Source organism: Calonectris borealis, chromosome Z (assembly GCF_964195595.1).
Source record: "Calonectris borealis chromosome Z, bCalBor7.hap1.2, whole genome shotgun sequence".
NCBI classification, from domain to species: Eukaryota; Metazoa; Chordata; class Aves; order Procellariiformes; family Procellariidae; genus Calonectris; species Calonectris borealis.
The window spans coordinates 73,043,216-73,061,324 of NC_134352.1; the positions used below are offsets into that span (position 1 = coordinate 73,043,216).

At 35.6% G+C, this 18,109-nt stretch overlaps 1 protein-coding gene across 2 annotated transcripts in view; it reads left to right on the plus strand.

Moving 5' to 3' along the window:
- NUP155 (nucleoporin 155) overlaps positions 1 to 17,417 on the plus strand; it is a 32,239-nt gene extending 14,822 nt beyond the window's left edge. The window contains exons 17-35 of one of the 2 annotated variants that reach the window (XM_075136562.1): positions 1,122 to 1,184; positions 1,275 to 1,425; positions 2,884 to 2,950; positions 3,870 to 3,988; positions 4,195 to 4,298; positions 6,074 to 6,207; positions 7,733 to 7,924; positions 8,579 to 8,717; positions 9,418 to 9,553; positions 9,984 to 10,137; positions 10,409 to 10,513; positions 10,649 to 10,803; positions 11,311 to 11,440; positions 11,706 to 11,819; positions 12,278 to 12,398; positions 13,372 to 13,482; positions 14,723 to 14,859; positions 15,609 to 15,709; positions 16,969 to 17,417. In XM_075136562.1, coding sequence (XP_074992663.1) covers positions 1,122 to 1,184; positions 1,275 to 1,425; positions 2,884 to 2,950; positions 3,870 to 3,988; positions 4,195 to 4,298; positions 6,074 to 6,207; positions 7,733 to 7,924; positions 8,579 to 8,717; positions 9,418 to 9,553; positions 9,984 to 10,137; positions 10,409 to 10,513; positions 10,649 to 10,803; positions 11,311 to 11,440; positions 11,706 to 11,819; positions 12,278 to 12,398; positions 13,372 to 13,482; positions 14,723 to 14,859; positions 15,609 to 15,709; positions 16,969 to 17,107 — 2,372 coding nt within the window. In that variant the 3' untranslated portion in view covers positions 17,108 to 17,417. Of the gene's footprint in view, positions 1 to 1,121; positions 1,185 to 1,274; positions 1,426 to 2,883; positions 2,951 to 3,869; positions 3,989 to 4,194; positions 4,299 to 6,073; positions 6,208 to 7,732; positions 7,925 to 8,578; positions 8,718 to 9,417; positions 9,554 to 9,983; positions 10,138 to 10,408; positions 10,514 to 10,648; positions 10,804 to 11,310; positions 11,441 to 11,705; positions 11,820 to 12,277; positions 12,399 to 13,371; positions 13,483 to 14,121; positions 14,260 to 14,722; positions 14,860 to 15,608; positions 15,710 to 16,968 lie in introns of those variants that run through there. The other variant, XM_075136563.1, reaches the window with a different exon arrangement.
- Positions 17,418 to 18,109: the final 692 nt, after the last annotated feature.

Below are 18,109 nucleotides of genomic sequence, written 5' to 3' on the forward strand. Positions count from 1 at the left end.
TGGCACCATTCTTCTGCCACTACGTACTCCGTTTGCTCAAAGGGTAGAGAACTGTCATGTGAAATTAAGATTCTGGTGTTGTGGATGTCCCATGTGGTGGGTCAGACAGTGCTGACAGAAGTTGATTAAAACACCGTGAAATTTTGCATGTGAAACTACATTACAATAATGTTAGCATTAAAAGGCCAGGCACCTTTGACTTAGTTCCCTCTCCTTCTCACTGTTGAAAGTCTAGTCATGCATTCACATGCTGCTCTTCTGCAAGTGTGTGCTTTGCTTGGCGTACAGGAGAATGTGCTCTGAGAATGCATTGGCACTGTTTAGTGAAGGACTTTGTTATCCTTTGCGCTGTTGTGTGTTGCCAAGTTGAGAGAACTGTAGTGAGTAAGGCAAGAAGGACTGATTCTCTGCTAAAAGCCAAATTTTCAGAGTGCCAGTTTTCTTGCCCTTTCTGTGATATATCATCCTACATGCTGATGGTACATGGACGTTTTTGTAGATGACCACACATGTTCCTCATGTTTTGGGTATTCAGACTTAATTTGCAGAAGGGTTGAATATTCACAGCTGAATCTGAGGCCATGGACAGTCTCAAAGTGAGTGTTCCAAGTTAACAGTGTTGCTGTAGTGTTTGCCCAACTGCCCTATGTAAAAATGAATAGTAATAATACCAGTTTCTTTGATTTGAATGCTTTGAAGGTAAAATTGATGTTTTTTGAAAAGATTTAAATGACTGAAAGTGAGTGCTTTGAAAATAGGTGCCCGTATAAAAATGGGAGCAGTCAGAAGGTAAAGAACAAGAAAAAGTATGTGGACAGTATTATATGCAATGCAGGGAACAGATGGTGTACAATAAATAACACGTGAATGCTGGAAAAAATTGCTTAATAACTGCTCTTGAAAGAAGCGTATCCATTTGATTCACTTGTGGAGTGTTGAGTTGATAAGAAATGAGTGCAATTTGGTATTCAACTAGAAATAAAAGCTGTTGGAATAGTTCTAACTTTAAAGTACTTCATTTAACAACTTTGCTGCTTTTGCACAGGGATTTTATGGGTTATATTTTGGTTTGGGTTTTGTTTGTTTTTAACAAACTTACCTTTATTTCTTTTCCCTTTTAGGTTCCCCTTTGGCTGTTGATAGTCCATATCCTAATCTTAGCTTTTTGACACCACCTGGGCAAGGTAATGCCTCCTTTTCCCGGAGAAATTTTTTTTCAACTAGGCTTTTTTATTTGCATTCAAATGAGTAATATTTACCTACTTTTAACCTAGGTTTACAACCTCCTAGTATGTCAACGCCCATGTTTCCTCCTGGGAATTCCATCTCTCACCCCGGTACATCCATTAGTGGAATGATGGGTCCCGAGATAGTATTTTCTGGAAGGCACAATGGCATCTGCATATACTTTGCTCGGATTATAGGGTGAGGTGTTTGTGTAAAAAGAGATTCTGTCACTCAATTTGTTTCATAGTTTTTTTTTCCCTAATGCTTGTAGGTGGTGAATTCCATCTTAATAGCATTTAAATTTGAAATTAGTAAAGTGCATTTCTATGTTGTGTTTATGAAGTACCCGTTGATATAATACGTTCTTTTTACAGCTCTATTAATAATAATCCATTGTGCTGGTTTTGGCTGGGATAGAGTTAACTTTCTTCACAGAAGCCAGCATGGGGCTATGTTTTGGATTTGTGCTGGAAACAGTGTTGATAACACAGGGATGTTTTCGTTACTGCTGAGCAGTGCTTACACAGAGTCAAGGCCTTTTCTGCTCCTCAACCCCACCCCACCAGCGAGTAGGCTGGGGGTGCACAAGAAGCTGGGAGGGAGCATAGCCAGGACAGGTGACCCCAACTGACCAAAGGGATATTCCATACCATATGACGTCGTGCTCAGCTTATAAAGCTGGGGGAAGAAAAAGGAAGGGGGGGACGTTCGGAGTGATGGCGTTTGTCTTCCCAAGTAACCATTACGCGTGATGGAGCCCTGCTTTCCTGGGGATGGCTGAACACCTGCCTGCCGATGGGAAGTAGGGAATGAATTCCTTGTTTTCCTTTGCTTGTGTGTGTGGCTTTTGCTTTACCTATTGAACTGTCTTTATCTCCACCCACGAGTTTTCTCACTTTTACCCTTCCGAGTCTCTCCCACCGGGGGGGGAATGAGTGAGCAGCTGTGTAGTGCTTAGTTGCTGGCTGAGGTTAAACTACAACATACATTCAGTGAATGACTAGCACAAGAAAGTTGCTTGGACATTGATCCTGCAATCAAGTGTATATGCACAACTCTGAAAAATGCGGTTTTATTTTTCAAACCTATGAGCTGTATGTTTCAAACTCGTACTAAAGGATGAAACAGAAATGCAGAAGGACTCACAGGATCAAAGTCCTGGCTTGAAGTCTTTTCTCTTAAGGAGCTTTAAACAGAATGCTCAAATCGGAGCAATGACGCAAGACTAAAGAGGATTCTGTTACATGGATGTTGAGTCCTGTATTATTAAAGACCCTAGGCAAGAACAGAGCTCTTCATATGTTGGTCACCTCTCTGCATGCTGGCTGGGAAAGAAATTTTTGTTATGACACTTGTTTGCTTACACTGTATTTCCAGAGAATAATATTGGCCTATATTTAAAGTATTTGAGAGCGTCAAACTTCATTTGATTAAAGTTTTGAAATTTGAAATTTTGTTAATTATCTATATCTGTACCATTCAGAAATGTATAATGGTAACTTTTTTTGAATGTTTAATTTTCATTCAAATTAAATCCTTATTTTGGATCTTGAAGTAAAAAGCATTACCATTTCTTTGTTATGAAATTATATATAGACGACTTGCAAAAATACTTGCTTAAATTACTTGGCTTTTAACACGGTACTCTTGTTGCAGAAATATTTGGGATGGCAGTATAGTTGTGGAGAGAGTTTTCAAAAGCGGCAATCGAGAAGTTGTTGCAGTATGTAAAAGATTATTTTGTATTTTTAAAAGTTTCTTATAGTATATACCTTAAGCCCTGTTATACTTCTGTTCCCAATTATAAACTGATAAGGAAAAAAACCATCTTTGTCATTTGAATGTTTTCTTAAGTGATGCACTCTTAACTGAGGAGTAATTATAGGTTTTAAATCTTTTTGAGCTACTATTTTGAGTGTTACTTTTTAAGAAACCTAACTGTAATTTGATCTCTGTTGTTAAATGGCAATGGCCAGTTTTCTCCGTGTTTAGTGATTGCACTTCCTTCATTTCTGCATAGCCCCTCCAGACAAAGCCTAAAAATAAAATGCTTTAGTCTGTTAGGATAAATGTTGCATTTATGTAAGGACATAAAAAAATTTCCAGCATCCTTCTGACTAACATCTTGGTGTCTCACTTTTTGTGCATGATCAAAATAACAAAATCTTTTCTGACTGTGGATGTTAATAGAATCCTGAACTGAGTAATTTCAGCAATGCAAATTAACTGCTACATGAGCTTTCTTCCTCAAGTTACAAGGTACCTGGGAGATGCTGTAAGACCTTTGCAGTTATACTCTGTCTTAGCAATGCTCAATCATTGTTTTAGTTCAGAGTTGGAAATAGTAAAACACAGCTGATTGGGTTATCAGAGGGGCAAAGTAGCATCTTGAATACTGTATATCTTCAGAGGACTACTGCCTCTTCACATGCGTGCCCCCTCCTCAACGACTGTGGTATAATAATGTTGTGTTCTAGCGATAGCATTACTATTATGCTATTTATTTGCTGTTTTTTTAATTTATTTTATTTGCTACCTTCTTTGTGTTTGTCTTTTTCGTGACTTTAGCTTAAAATTGTAAATTTTTGGAAAAAAGTTTGGAAACTAAGCTTTCTGTAAAGAAGTCTTCCCTTCTTTTGCAGGTAGAAAGCAGTGTTCCATCCCATGTGCTGGAATGTGTACTACAAGAACTAAAAGGTTTACAAGAATTTCTGGATAGAAATTCACAGTTTGCTACAGTAGGAGCCCTTGGAAACCCAAGGTGGTATTCATTGTGTTAAACTTACTAGTGATATTTAATGTCCAGCACTTGAAAAACTATACTATATGTATCTGTGTTGAGTTGAAGTGTATGTATGGTCTCCAGCTTCAACTATTCAGGTGCTAAAAATGAGTTGTTAGATTTCATCTTTAAAAGATTCAGTATTTGTAATCATATTAGCATTTCTTTTTATTTTGGAATTGCAGTTTCAGCACACCAGCCAATCTGCAACAGAGGCTCCTGGGTTTCATGCGGCCTGATGGTGGAAGTTCTCAGCAAGTCCAGCAAGAGCTCCAGAGGAAATATCATGGTATGTAATTACTTTTGAATAGGAAGTATCAGGGAATGGTGCTTTTGGATGTTATCTTTCTCACTTTTCTTGTTTGTTAAAACCTCTGAATAAAAATGACTTTTTTCCATACAAATTTGACATTAATCATTATGCCATACTCGGTAATAAGTTCTTCAGAAAAAGCACTGTAGTTTGGAAACTAACTTTGCTAGCACCTTGCTTTTGCTTCCATACCGTATCATATTGTTCCATCAGGAGCAGTGCTTCTGCAGTGACGTTGATGTGAGAAAATCATTTACATACAACTGTAGTAGAGATGAAATATATACCCAGAATGACAACTCAAATCTAGATAGAGAAACATTCCAGCCTTTAGGCTGACTGGCAAGAGAATTCGTGTGTCACACGCTGCGGATGTTACCTTTCAGTTTGATATTGAAAGCTTTAATATTGTAACTAATTAAAGCAGTCCACAAAGGAGAATATCTAGTGGTCTTGAGCCACTGCAAAACACAAGTTGTACCTCTCAATTTATTATGCTAAAATAAAAGTGCATGAACTTTAAAGCACTTTTAAACTCTCTCTCATGCAAAGAATTAAATTTCAATTCAGACAATCTTGAAATACAAAACTAGAGGCTTCTTTGCACACTCGCCTGTCTCCTTTTTTTTTTCCTTCCTAATGTTCTCCATATTTCATAAGATTGTTTCATCTCCTCATTACAATACCCATTTATATTTTCAGGATAGCAATTGTTAAGCAATTCGTTTGTGAGACAAGTGACTATGTTGTCCTATTAAAAAGGAATACTGTAATGCAAGTTGCCAAAGTTACAGTCACTGAAATGTCTACAAAACTTTGTTTAGAAATAAGAGGCCTGTCACAGCCCATTTGAACTCATGTCCTCCTATGGTGTAGCTTTTGCTCAGCACTTGCAGGCAAGTTGGGAGGTGTTGCTGATGTGTATACAGAATTGAAGATGCTTGTGGTCCACGTGGGTATAATCCTGGGGTTTAATTTCTACTTCTTTTCTGTACTGCTCACTTTCAATAGTGTGAATGTACATTTTTTTTTAAAAGTCATTGTGTAGAATTCGGTAGACATTTAGTAATTCTATTTTTCTTTTTTATGCATTCCAAAGCCCATAAACTCTTTTGGATTGCTAAATGACACAATATAATTATTGCTGCTTCATTTCTGAACTGTAAGCACTCAAAAGTAAAGACATAAATTGTTGTGATTATGTTCCACGCATGTAATAAGCATGTCCATATTATTCTTTCAGTGAATATAATACATCTTACCAGATTTAAATGTTACTATTTTTCAGAGTAGGTATTGTTCCTTTAAAGGTAGTGTAGACAGCGTTGACCAAAGTTGTAATTGTAATTGTTCTTTCTAAAAGCAAATACGGGTAATCAAACAAAAAGGGAATATGTATTTATTTTTATTTCTTTTATGTTAATCATAAATATATTTATAATAACTATTTATGAAAAAAACAAGCAAAAAATTAAGACTGATGTCTAAATCCAGTGCACTCACACGAAGGCATACTTCTTTTTTAGAAAGTACTCCTGTGTTGCATAGTTTGAAATAAATGTTAACAGATGGTATTTGTTTTGGGGAAATGTTAACATGGCATTTTCCTCCACAGAGAGCTAGACAGCATTAATCAAGAATGGAAGAGGAAAAAAAAATAGAAATTTAAGGGGATTGTTATGTAAAACCTCAAAAATTTACATGCTAATTTGAAACATGTAGAACAGTTAATTATCTCTTTGCCTTTTCAGCTGAGGCACAACTAACTGAGAAGACCTCGCTTCAAGGTATCCAGCAGCTTGTTCGCAAAACCTGTCAGGCATTGGCTTTATGGAAGTTGCTGTGTGAGCACCAATTCAGTGTTGTTGTAGGGGAGCTTCAGAAGGTATGATCCGAATCATATAAATTACTGTGTTTTCACCTTAAGCATATTCTGCAAAATGTGCTGAAAAGAATAGACCGATGTTGTCCAGCCGAGAGGAATTCATTCTTTGCCTTAGTGGAGAGCAATAGGGTTGTAGAGTCTCAAACCCTTGCACTTTTGTGTCAGTAGGGGTCCAGAATGTATCACTGAACAGCTGAGGTTGGAAGGGACCTCTGGAGATTATGTGCCCCCTTTGCTCAAAGTGGGGTCAACTAGAGCAGGTTGCCCAGGACTGTGTCCAGTAAGGTTTTTAATACTTCCAAAGATGGAGACTCCACAGCCTCTCTGGGCAAATCCGTTCCAGTGTTCAACCACCTTTAGAGTAAAAAAGTTTTTTCTTACGTTCAGATGTAATTTCCTTTGCTTCCTTTTGGCTATTGCATTGTGTCCTGTCACTGGGAACCACAGAGAAAAGTCTGGCTCTGCCTTCTTTACACCTTCTCATAAATATTTAGTAAGATCCCACACACTGCTCCCTGAGCCTTCTCTTCTCCAGGCTAAGCAACCCCAGTTCTTTCAGCCTCTCGTTTGTAAAGAAGGAAACTTACAGAACTATGAGTGCTGCTGCTGTGTACCCTTTGCTAATGTTGAATTTGCATGCAGCCCTTGAAGATGCTATTAATTTGAATACTAGGCATTCTGTCCTAGCACTTGATAGGAAAACAGATTATTTGGGAAGTTGTATTCTTTATCGATAAAAGGAACAATTTTTAAACCTTACAAATGCACAGAAGCTAGAGCTCTTCACACAGCTGCTTTGGGGAGTTAGCACAATTTCTAACAGGCAGCTTTTCTCTTGTGTTGGACAAGGAGTTATCTAATTATTAACAAATAGAACCTTTAGCTCTGTCTTCAGTAGTTTTAAAGTTTTTGTAATAGTATTTTCATGCTGTTAGTGATCATCCATAGACACTACATTGACACTACTGGCAACTCTATGTGAGCAAATATTCCTAGTAATTAAAAAAAATTAATAACTTCAATGTAGTTCAATACAAAAAAGCATAAAGAGTATAGACCTCAAACTTTTAAAATTCCTCCTTTTTATGCATGTCATTTTTTTCATCTATGACAGTACACAGATGGTGCCCATTATTAAAAACTGTGACATACTCACAGAGTGTGCATTCTGACAGTGCCGTGTGAAGTAAGGGGAACTGCTAATTCCATTCGTACTCACAGAGATGTGAAACAAAAGTGACGCATGGTGAAGATGGCAGAGGAAGTCTGCTCAGAGGAGTTCTCACTGTTCTTTGGCATCCAAGAGTCTAGTGCCTTCATTGATAGGGCTTCTTTTATTATTTCCATTTTGCTATATAATGTATATTTTAAATAATGTATTTCTATGCTGTGCACTTCAGTCATTGGAGTTTTGTATGTTTTTATTTACTGGAAACAGTTAATTTTGTTGCTGTAATATTGTAAAGTTTCTAAACAGAATAAAGTAAAAACTTTGGTAAACTAATGAAATTTTGTCTATCTTCAGGAACTTCAAGAACATCTGAAGATTACTGCTTTCAAAGACTTGGTAATTAGAGACAGAGAGTTGACTGGAGCACTCATTGCTTCTCTCATAAACTGTTATATCAGAGATAATGCTGCTGTGGATGGCATCATTGCCCATTTGCAAGATATCTGTCCTCTTCTTTATAGCACTGATGATGCTGTGTGTTCCAAGGTAAGCGCGCTTCCAGATTTTACAGCACAACTTTAGAACGTGTTCAAATGAGATAATGATTTACAGGCTGCCCAACTTTATGCTCATTTAGTTTCAGGAGCACAACAACTAATGAAGGTAGGTCATGTGCATATTTGTGTCTTGTAGTTGGTTAACGCTGAAAATTATGCGAGCTCTGATTTGAAGCATTTGCAGTTATTTGTAGTGTTCATAGGGTCTCTACCTCCAATGTGATGTCTAATAAAATTGTCTTCTTGATGTTGATAAAAGGTGTTCTTACTCCAGTCTTTCCTCAGCATAGTTTCTTGTTTTCTGTCTGTTGCCTACGTTCATGGAATTTGTGGAAAGGTAATTATGTTTAAGAACTTCACTCTTCGAAGCTCTTCAAATAAATGTGAAAAAAGTAACTAGTGAGGGGAGAACAGGGAATCAGTTGGTTAAGTCTTAAGCCCTTCTCTCTATTGCTGTTGTACGGTCTTTCTGCTAGAAACTTAGTGTTACCAAGTGACGAGAGAGTGCTTTTGAGAGGATGATGTTTCTACTGTTTCAGCTTTGAAGTTTGGAATAATGACACATTAACTTACAACAATATCCATGATCTGTTCATGATGTGTTTGTGTGAATAATTTCCATTTTCCCATCATTTGTCTTCAGGCAAATGAACTGCTTCAGCGGTCTCGACAGGCTCAAAGCAAACTGGAAAAAGAAAAGATGCTAAGAGAGTCACTGAAAGAGTACCAGAAGATCAGCAATCAAGTAGATCTTGCTAATGTCTGTGCGCAATATAGGCAAGGTAAGAGGCAATCACTGATCATGTTCTGGTAAATATCTCTGGTATCCTTTTGTGCCATCTTCTTTTTTGTTTGTTTTGTTTACTAACTTTCAACTCGTTTTACAGCGTTTTACCATAAACAGTTTAATAGCTCTTACAATTAATATAGGTCAACCTGTTCTTTTTGAAAGCCTTTCTAAATTTCACCAACCATCAACCTGTTCTTGTTTAAAGCCTTTCTAGATTTCACCAACCAATCAAAAAACCCACTTCTGTATAAAAATATTCCCATCCACTTATTTCACATTGCAATGTCCACTTGTTTCATTTATGTGGTAAAAATGTTTTTAGGAAAATTGTTGGGCTGTATGTAAGCAGAGGGTAAATGACTGTACTTTTGCAGGTAAGGTTTTGTACCAAATATGCTGTCTGAAAGATGGTTATGAATCCTGTTTCGTGCAGTAGAAGCTAGTACATAATTTAAATGTAGATATAACTGTTGTAATAGTGAAGATTTCAACCTTTGTACAAATATGTAACTTCAGACTTGTTTATAATCCCACAGGTTAGGTACGGGCATAAACCTTTATACAATACACACCAGAGTGACTAAGGTTTATTTTTTCTTGCTTGCTAAAATGGAAAGTGTTTGATGTCACTTACCATTTTGTCATAGATTTAATACAATAATGAACGGTGATATCTTTTGGTTTTTTCCTAGTGCGTTTCTATGAGGGAGTAGTAGAACTCTCTCTTACAGCTGCTGAGAAAAAAGATCCCCAAGGTCTTGGTCTTCATTTCTATAAAAATGGAGAACCAGAAGAGGATGTTGTTGGACTCCAAGCTTTTCAAGAGAGGCAAGTTTTCAGAATACCTTATTACCATTACCTGGGGTGCTTTATTTCAAGTGACTGGAAAAGTAACTCTCGGGGACGATATGCAGGGTAATGACAAACAAGCATTTTGTAGTAAGAGACACAATTTAGATGTTTTTGCCCAGTATGCTGTACTTGATTACCATTAATATGGCACCAGCTTAATCTGGAGCAGAGGGTAAACTGATAGATGCAGAAAACATTGTGATCTGAACATTACAGAAGTACTTGTTAGAAAGATGATTGAAAACAAACTAGATTGTGGCAACTACCTGACAATAATCTGTGACCTCTTCTAAATTTTAGTAATTGTGTTTACAAAGGCATACAATAACAACATTTGAGAACAGTATTTCATAGATAGTTGCAATGAAAATTGTGAGGCTTTTATTTTCTTTTGCTCTATTTACAGATTGAACAGCTACAAGTGTATCACTGACACCCTTCAAGAGTTAGTGAATCAAAGTAAAGCTGCTCCTCAGTCTCCCAGTGTACCCAAAAAGCCAGGTCCTCCAGTACTGTCATCTGACCCCAACATGCTAAGCAATGAAGAAGCAGGGCACCATGTAAGAAACTCACAAAAAATCATGACTGCAGCCCAGAAAGTAGTGTGATATGAAGGGGTGTAGAATTTATTATTTTTTTAAAATTACAGAATAGTTTAGCAAAATAGATAAAAGTCAAGATTTGTCATGAATTGGCTTTTTTATGTACAGAGTGTTCATATAAATGATGACATGCAAATAACATGAACTGAAGTATTGTCGCATACGTATTCAGTGCTTGATGTAATGTAACCACTTCTGGAATAACAGCTTTGGCCTTTTCTTCCCTTAGTTTGAACAAATGCTAAAGCTGGCTCAGCGTTCAACAGATGAACTCTTCAGTATTGCACTTTACAACTGGTTGATACAAGTTGATTTGGCAGACAAACTGTTACAGGTGAGCTCATCTCTATACAACGAAATAATTTGTTGGAGGGTTCCACTGAACTGGAAGAGTTAACTGTAATAAAGCTGATGCTTTAAAAAAGGGGAGAGAGCAAGAATATAAAAGTTATCTTTATGACTTTTGCAGGTTACTGCCCCCTTTTTGGAACCCTACCTTGTGCGGATGACCAAGATTGACCAAAACAAAGTCCGTTATATGGATTTACTGTGGAGATACTTTGAAAAGAACAGAAATTTTAGTAATGCAGCCAGAGTCTTGGCTAAGTTGGCTGACCTGCATAGGTATGGATTGTGTGTGATCTATTGCACATATTGAGGTAATCAGGGAAAAACCAAACAAACTAAAATCAAAACCTTTTGTGTAGGTATTTTAAGGAAAGGACAAGGACAAGAAAAGACCAATGCCCAAGGATGTTTGCTAAAAAATTTTCAAATGAATGGAATATATTAGCTTTTAATCCAGGCCATTATTGGAAAGAAATTATATGTTTATTTTATGTATCATACATTAGCTTGCAATGTATTTCCTGTTGTAAGTACTGTGTATTAAGTAGTCGTTTCTTACACAGAATTTTATAATGTGATAGTATAACTGTGGAGCAGTGGATTGAGAAGTACACTAGAACTGAGCCTGAAACAAAGATGGGGTTACATGGTTGGATAACATCCTGCACGATTTAGTGAAATCGGGAGAAGACACATGCTAATTCCCAGAGTCTAAAGAGAATATAACTAACCCTCAAATAATTATATTATGTACCAATTTTATTTTGCATATTTGTTTTGCAGCACAGAAATTTCTCTTCAGCAGCGTCTTGAATACATTGCACGTGCCATTTTGAGTGCCAAAAGTTCCACTGCCATATCCTCCATAGCTGCAGATGGTGAATTCCTACATGAACTAGAAGAGAAAATGGAAGTAAGAAAAAACACTAATCTAAGCTATACTGTAAAGGCATTATTTCACTTTGTCTCGTTGCACATTTTTATTACCAATTCTGTAGAAAGAGTTTTCTGTGCTTTCTTCCCAACATGGCAAAATTATGCAGTTGATAGGAGACTCTGAGATGTAAGACAGTAACACTTCTACATTTAAATAGGTTAAAGTTAATTCTGGGTGTACTCTTAAGCTTTGATTAAATTTCTCCAATCTTGAAATATTTTATTTTTTCTTTTTAAACAAGGTTGCGAGGATCCAGCTTCAAATACAAGAAACATTACAACGGCAATATTCCCATCATTCTTCAGTGCAAGACGCAATCTCCCAGCTTGATGCTGAGCTGATGGATATAACCAAGGTGATAAAAATTTCTCTGTATTAAAAGTCAGTTTATCACATTTGGGGGGAAGAAATGCTTTGCAAAGACTGATCCTATGCTGACTAGGAAAAGTAATAGAGAGACAGTTTGGTCTCTGAATGTCTGTTACCCTTGACTATCTTCTTCTGTACTTTGATATTCCTTCAGTCTTTAGTAACTTAATTTCTTCCATGTGTTTATCTTCTTTATTAAGTCTCTTACATTTCTTCATTTACTGGGAAAATTGTTAGAAAATTAACAGTATTAATTGTAACTTCATAAAAAATTGGGGATTGTAGTTAAGAAGTGAAACTAAATGTAGTAAAAAAAAAAAAATCCTTGGTGTTTGACAACAGTTACTTGAGTCGCACCTTTACTAGTCTGATGTCTACCATACAAAATAAAGAATTTCCTTTTTATCCTGCTTGAAATGTAAAGCCTGGTAATTTTTCTTTCAGCTGTATGGAGAATTTGCTGACCCTTTTAAACTCTCAGAGTGCAAGCTTGCAATTATACACTGTGCGGGTCATTCTGATCCTATCTTGGTGCAAACTCTCTGGCAAGAAATCATTGAGAAAGGTAGGTCTTAATGGACTAGAAGTGGTACAAGCCAGAACTATAGGAAAATGGTACAATCAAAGCTTTTAAGACCATGTGCTGCTACTGATACGCTGTTCAAGTGAGATGCATCTTTTCTGGACTATTCTGTAATGTAGTTGGTAAGCGTAGTTAACTAGTAATTCGTTAATGTTATTATCTTTGGCTTGTGTGCCTAAAGGACAGAAAAGTAGTATTTTTACATACCTGTTGGAGCATATTGCACGTATGGCTTGAATAATCACATTCCAGATAACGTTTAAGAAGTCATTTCATCCCTTCTTGTTCTTAGATGCCATTATATATGGACTTCAGAATACATGTGAAATTTTGTCTGAAGGTTTCACTATTAGGAAATTATAATTAAAATGTTAAAATTTATCGTGATGAAGATTAAAGAATCTTCAGGGAGTTCAGCATTTTTATAATGTTGACAGGAGTGTAAGTGTAAGGGTTTTGTCCATTTATAGAGAAGCAGCGTAGTGGGCACAGCTCTGCACGCCTAGCCACTCAGCTGTGATAATCTGCCTCACCCTTTACCATGAGTTGGTAATTCACTCTCTCTTCCTGTTTTTTTTTTTTTCCGTTGGATTTTGTGCTTGAGGTTGCCTTTATGTGAACAACATTGACAGTGATTTGAGGGAAAAGCTATGTGGTAGTGTTTTTCTTGTGGGTTTTTTATTGTTGCTTTGGTGGTGGGGTTTTGGGCTTTTTTTGGTTTGTTTGGGTTTTTTTAAGTAGATTTGCATGGAACTTCAAGGAAACAAAATCTGGGAATATATATGCATACACATCAGAAGAAGTTGTATTTTCACTTCCACGTGCTGATTTTGCACTGACAATAGCATAAGATTTCGATGTGTTAGCAGTGAATTTAAGTACCTCAGTGTAGTTGTGTATAAATGTGGAACTTTTTTTCTGAAGTTCTCTCTAAGTGATTTCTTTTCACTTCCAGAGTTGAGCGATAGTGTGTCTCTGAGCCCCGCTGACAGAATGCAAGCACTTAGTCTGAAGATGGTATTGCTTGGAAAGATATATGCTGGCACACCTCGTTACTTTCCTTTAGGCAAGTTGTTTAGCCTGCATAGTAAATAAACATACACATTACATGAATGGGTCTCAGCTTTCTTTTTAGCCTCTTAAAAAAGTTTTAACCTAAGAAATGTCTCTTTTTTTAATATCTAAAAGGAAATAATATTGATAATTTTGTGATACATAATTACTGTAGTTATTTGTTAACTTTTTCGCTGTAGCTGAAGCAACAAATTATTTCAATTGTCAGTAGTGATGGTGTTGATCTTTATAGTCGCTGGGTAGTACTTTTCAGTTTTGTCCAGGAAAGTAAGAACAAAAGCACTGTGATACTTGCTCATTATTACAGTGACTTTGACAAGGGATTGAGGAGAGGGAAGTTAGACAAAAAGTAGAAATAGAATTCCTGTTGGCCTCTAATTTTGTAAACACAGTATAATTGTATGTTTACAAAACAATTACAGTTTTTACAGTGCAGTTTTTCCTAGAATTTATCTAGGGATTTAACCAGAATTTACAGTTTTTCACCCTGGATGGGAAGTAAATGAAGCATAGAAGGCAGCAACAGTTATTTTTGGATGGCTGTGCAGATCCCATTTTAGAAAGTAATAAAGTTTATTTGTATCAAAGTACAAAGTAAAAATGTGTATTTATACATATAATTTGATTTTAGGCAACCACATTTATCTGCTGTCTTTTGAAGTATCTACTGCTACTGCAGGGGCAGATTCTAAAAACAGAATTCAGGAGATTTCTGGATCCTTTTTGGAGCTTCTTTCTGCTTTTGAGATGCTCACATTTTGACAACTTGGTATTATATAAAAACCTAATACTAAAATATTGTAAAAAGAACAGTTAGTGCTGAACAATATATTGTTAATTGTTACTGACACTTAAAACATGATAAAAGATGCAGTAGTGTTGCTGGCTGTTCTAGCAAATGAAATGATAGTATGTTCTTTTGTGCTGAAACAAAAAGTTAATGAACTTTTCTAATAGCATAGTTCCATGGTAGAACTGTAATAAAGTGCTCAGTATAAGTAATCCCTGTCATGCATTGCTGATAGCTTACTACTATCTTTGGAGGTAGTTACATTTTATATCCTTCCCTCAGTGCAGAATGGGGGAAACTTTCATTGTTTCAGAGGAGAAAGGTACCAACTGTGTGGAAGACAGAATATTAAACTTGGACTAAATCACTTTCAAATGACTTTCTTTGCTAGACTCCCATTAACAAGTTGGAATCTAAACATTGCATTATTTTTGTTCTCCAGATTTTTTAGTGCAGTTTCTAGAGCAACAAGTCTGCACTTTGAACTGGGATGTAGGTTTTGTAACATATACCATGCAAGAAATTGGAGTGCCATTGCCAAGGCTGCTTGAAGTATATGACCAGTTGTTTAAAGCACGGGTAAGCAAAATAGCCACAAAATAAAAATTTTGTTTTCAATTACCATCAAGGTCTGTCTTTAGCGGGAAACATAAAATAATGTAAGGTGTGATATATCAAAATATCAACTTCATAGCTTTTGTTCTTTTTTATTACTCAGAGGCTCTTAATGCTGCTCGTTTTTCCCCTGTTGATTTTGTTCACTTCAGTCCTAAAGAATGAGGAAAATTGTTAATCCTTTTACTTCACCTAAAGCTGATTCAGGATTAAATAGGATTAGAATTGTTATGCTGCAGAAGGAGTAGCATATCTTGAATATATTAATTTTATTTATTTCCTTTTAATGATTAAAATTCGCTATATTACCGTTTCTTGTCTAATCTGTTGATGCGATAAACATAAAAAATAAGAATTCGTATTTTTAACTTTTGGGTTGTACAACAGGCTTAAACAGAATTAAAACAAAGAGAATTGACTTGCTTATTTTTACCCAGATTGCTTACAGTGTAAGGAATTCAGAACTTCCTAAAATCAGTTACTTTACAGCCTATCAGGCGTTATGTATGTTTTAGTACTCAAAAGTCAAAGTAGTACTTAAATATAGACTTAATATAGATTAAGACAGAATTCCCATTTCTCTTACATTTTTGTTACAATGAATAAATAATTACCACAGCTGGCAATCTGCATGTACACACACACACTCTCTTTTTTTTTTCTTCTTGTCTCCTTAATATTTGTCTCCTTAATATTTTGGAATCTTTTTTTAGGACCCATATTGGAATAGAATGAAAAAGCCTTTACACCTTTTAGAGTGTATTCATGTGTTATTATCAGGATATGTACATGATCCAAGCAGAGTACTTCTGAGGTAAGAAAGGCAACTGTATCCTAATAAATAGTAAAAGATGTAAAATATCCTACAGGACTGCACTTCAGCAATCCCCAAAGCTTTTCTTCTCTTGTGGGTGAATTTAGTATTTCTTTCCTAGCAGTGATTACTGAGACTCTTCATTCAAAACCAGTTGGTAGAAACTTGTAGGGTCCTCCGTATAAACTACTTCAGTAAAGATAATTTTCTCCACTTCACTGAAGATTCATGAGGAACCGAGAGGATTATTTTGTAAATTTTGGCAACATAATTTAAGGAGTAGTACAGACAAATTTGAGGGAATCTGGGAAAAGTGGAGAAAAATGAGAATCGGGTGTTTTGTGAATGAAGCGGTGAACTGTTTAATGAAGAAGGGCTGGAAGCACTGAGTCTTTGTATTCTGGAAAAGAGAAGACTAAAACGGGGATAGATCTTCCCAAATTGTTTTTAAGAGGTTGGCAATGAATCACTCTCCCAAACTAAAATTCAGCTTAGTCTGCAACAGGAAAGAATTTAGGTTTTATATTAGAAAAAGTTTCTAGTTAAAAGAATAGCTATATACTGGAACAAGTTGCCTGCATATTATGGAGTCTCTAGCTTTGGCAACTTTTGTGAATAGACTATACAAACTTCAGTCAGAACTATCTTGTCTCAGAAACAATGAGCAGAACTAGGCAAAGTCTTGGTAACTCTTCTAACCATAATTTTTTCTGATTCTCTTGAAAATATACATGTAAATATCCCCGGTTCACATACAGAGTTTACATCTATTTTTTCTCACATTTTTGGTCTTCTATGGTCAGCTGATTTAAATACTCTAACTTATTAGAACTATAGTGAATGTTGTCTAATTCCAATACCTACTTAGATATTAATACCTGAATTGTTGTGATTTGATACTAATTTTAGATATTTAAATTACTATCTAAATTAATAACTTATACATTGATTGTATTCATATCTAAAGTAATATCTAAATATTAAATATTTCACATTGCCATTAACTGTATCATGTTTTATTGTTTATATTTAATATCAGATAAATAATAATGATTCATTTGTTTTCCCATTATGCCTCAGTCACAAGATTAGATTTCAAAAAAATCAATTTTTCTAATAAATAGTTATTAGAAAAATAGCTGACATGTCTTGCTGATACGTTACTCCATTAAAACTCAAAGAATGCTCACTTTCTCTTTCAAATGAATTCTAATATACAGAAACAAAAAGGACCTCATTATTCTATGTTTTCTTTACAGGCGACGATTCACAAATGTTTGCTTGGATGCTGTTAGTTGCTACCTGGTTGAACTTCAGTCTATGAGCCCGACGCTAATGGTGCAGACTACTGTTGGGAATTTTAAATCACTACAGGCTAAATTAGAACGGCTTCACTGATTGACTAATATAATAACAGAATCATTAGCTCAGATAAAATGAACTATGAATATAAGTTCAGATGTCTGCACTGAATCTCTGGAAGAACAAATCCTCAGAAAGAAATTCTGAGAAAGTTGTATCTCCTGCTGCAGTTATCAATTGTGTGGCCTGTATTCGTGCTATGCTAAAGGTATCTACAAATTGTAGAGTGTAAATGTGACAAATGGAGTTTCTTTTACTACTACCAAATTTTTTAACAATAGAAAACTTTTTTTATACTGTTGAAATAAAATACATTGTGTGACCTTTCCATGGAGGATTAAAAATATTTGGAAAATATTTTTCTTTTTCTTTACTTAACATAAAGTAATGGAGAAAAGTAGGACGTAAAATCTACTGGATAGCTGTTTTACAAGTATCAAATCAAGAAATGACAACTGCAGAAGGCAAGACGATGATAAAAGCACATGTAGATGAGTCAGGTTGTAAATCTGGTCATACCAGATCACTGGAACAGTGATGCAATCATAACTCTCTGCATGAGTTTATTGGCAGGTGTTTCAATAACAAAGATAATGATTATTTCATAACTGTCACTTTAAACACAGGCTGCCTCTGTAAATAGAATGTTTGGGATGAAATTGCAGAAACTAGCAATCTAATTTGTATTGCAAGTGAAAGAAGAGTATTAAAACCCCATCAAATTATTTTCCCTATTCCATTTTAATAAATATGTTGTATCTGTTAAAATCAAATAAAGAAGTCAAGAAGTGACTTCTGTCTACTTTCATTACATGCACACAAGTACCAAATTGTGTATATTCCTTAAAAGGAGCAAAGCCTACCATAATCTTGTATACATGCTTCTTAAGATTTTAAAATCTCATCCTACAAGGAAATTTGTTTTGTCTCTGATTTACTGCTATGCATTGTGTACATATTCAACAACATAAACTCTATATAACATGCACAAGAAATTACCAGTTCATGCTGGTCTCTAGTCTTTTTCAACTTCTTCAT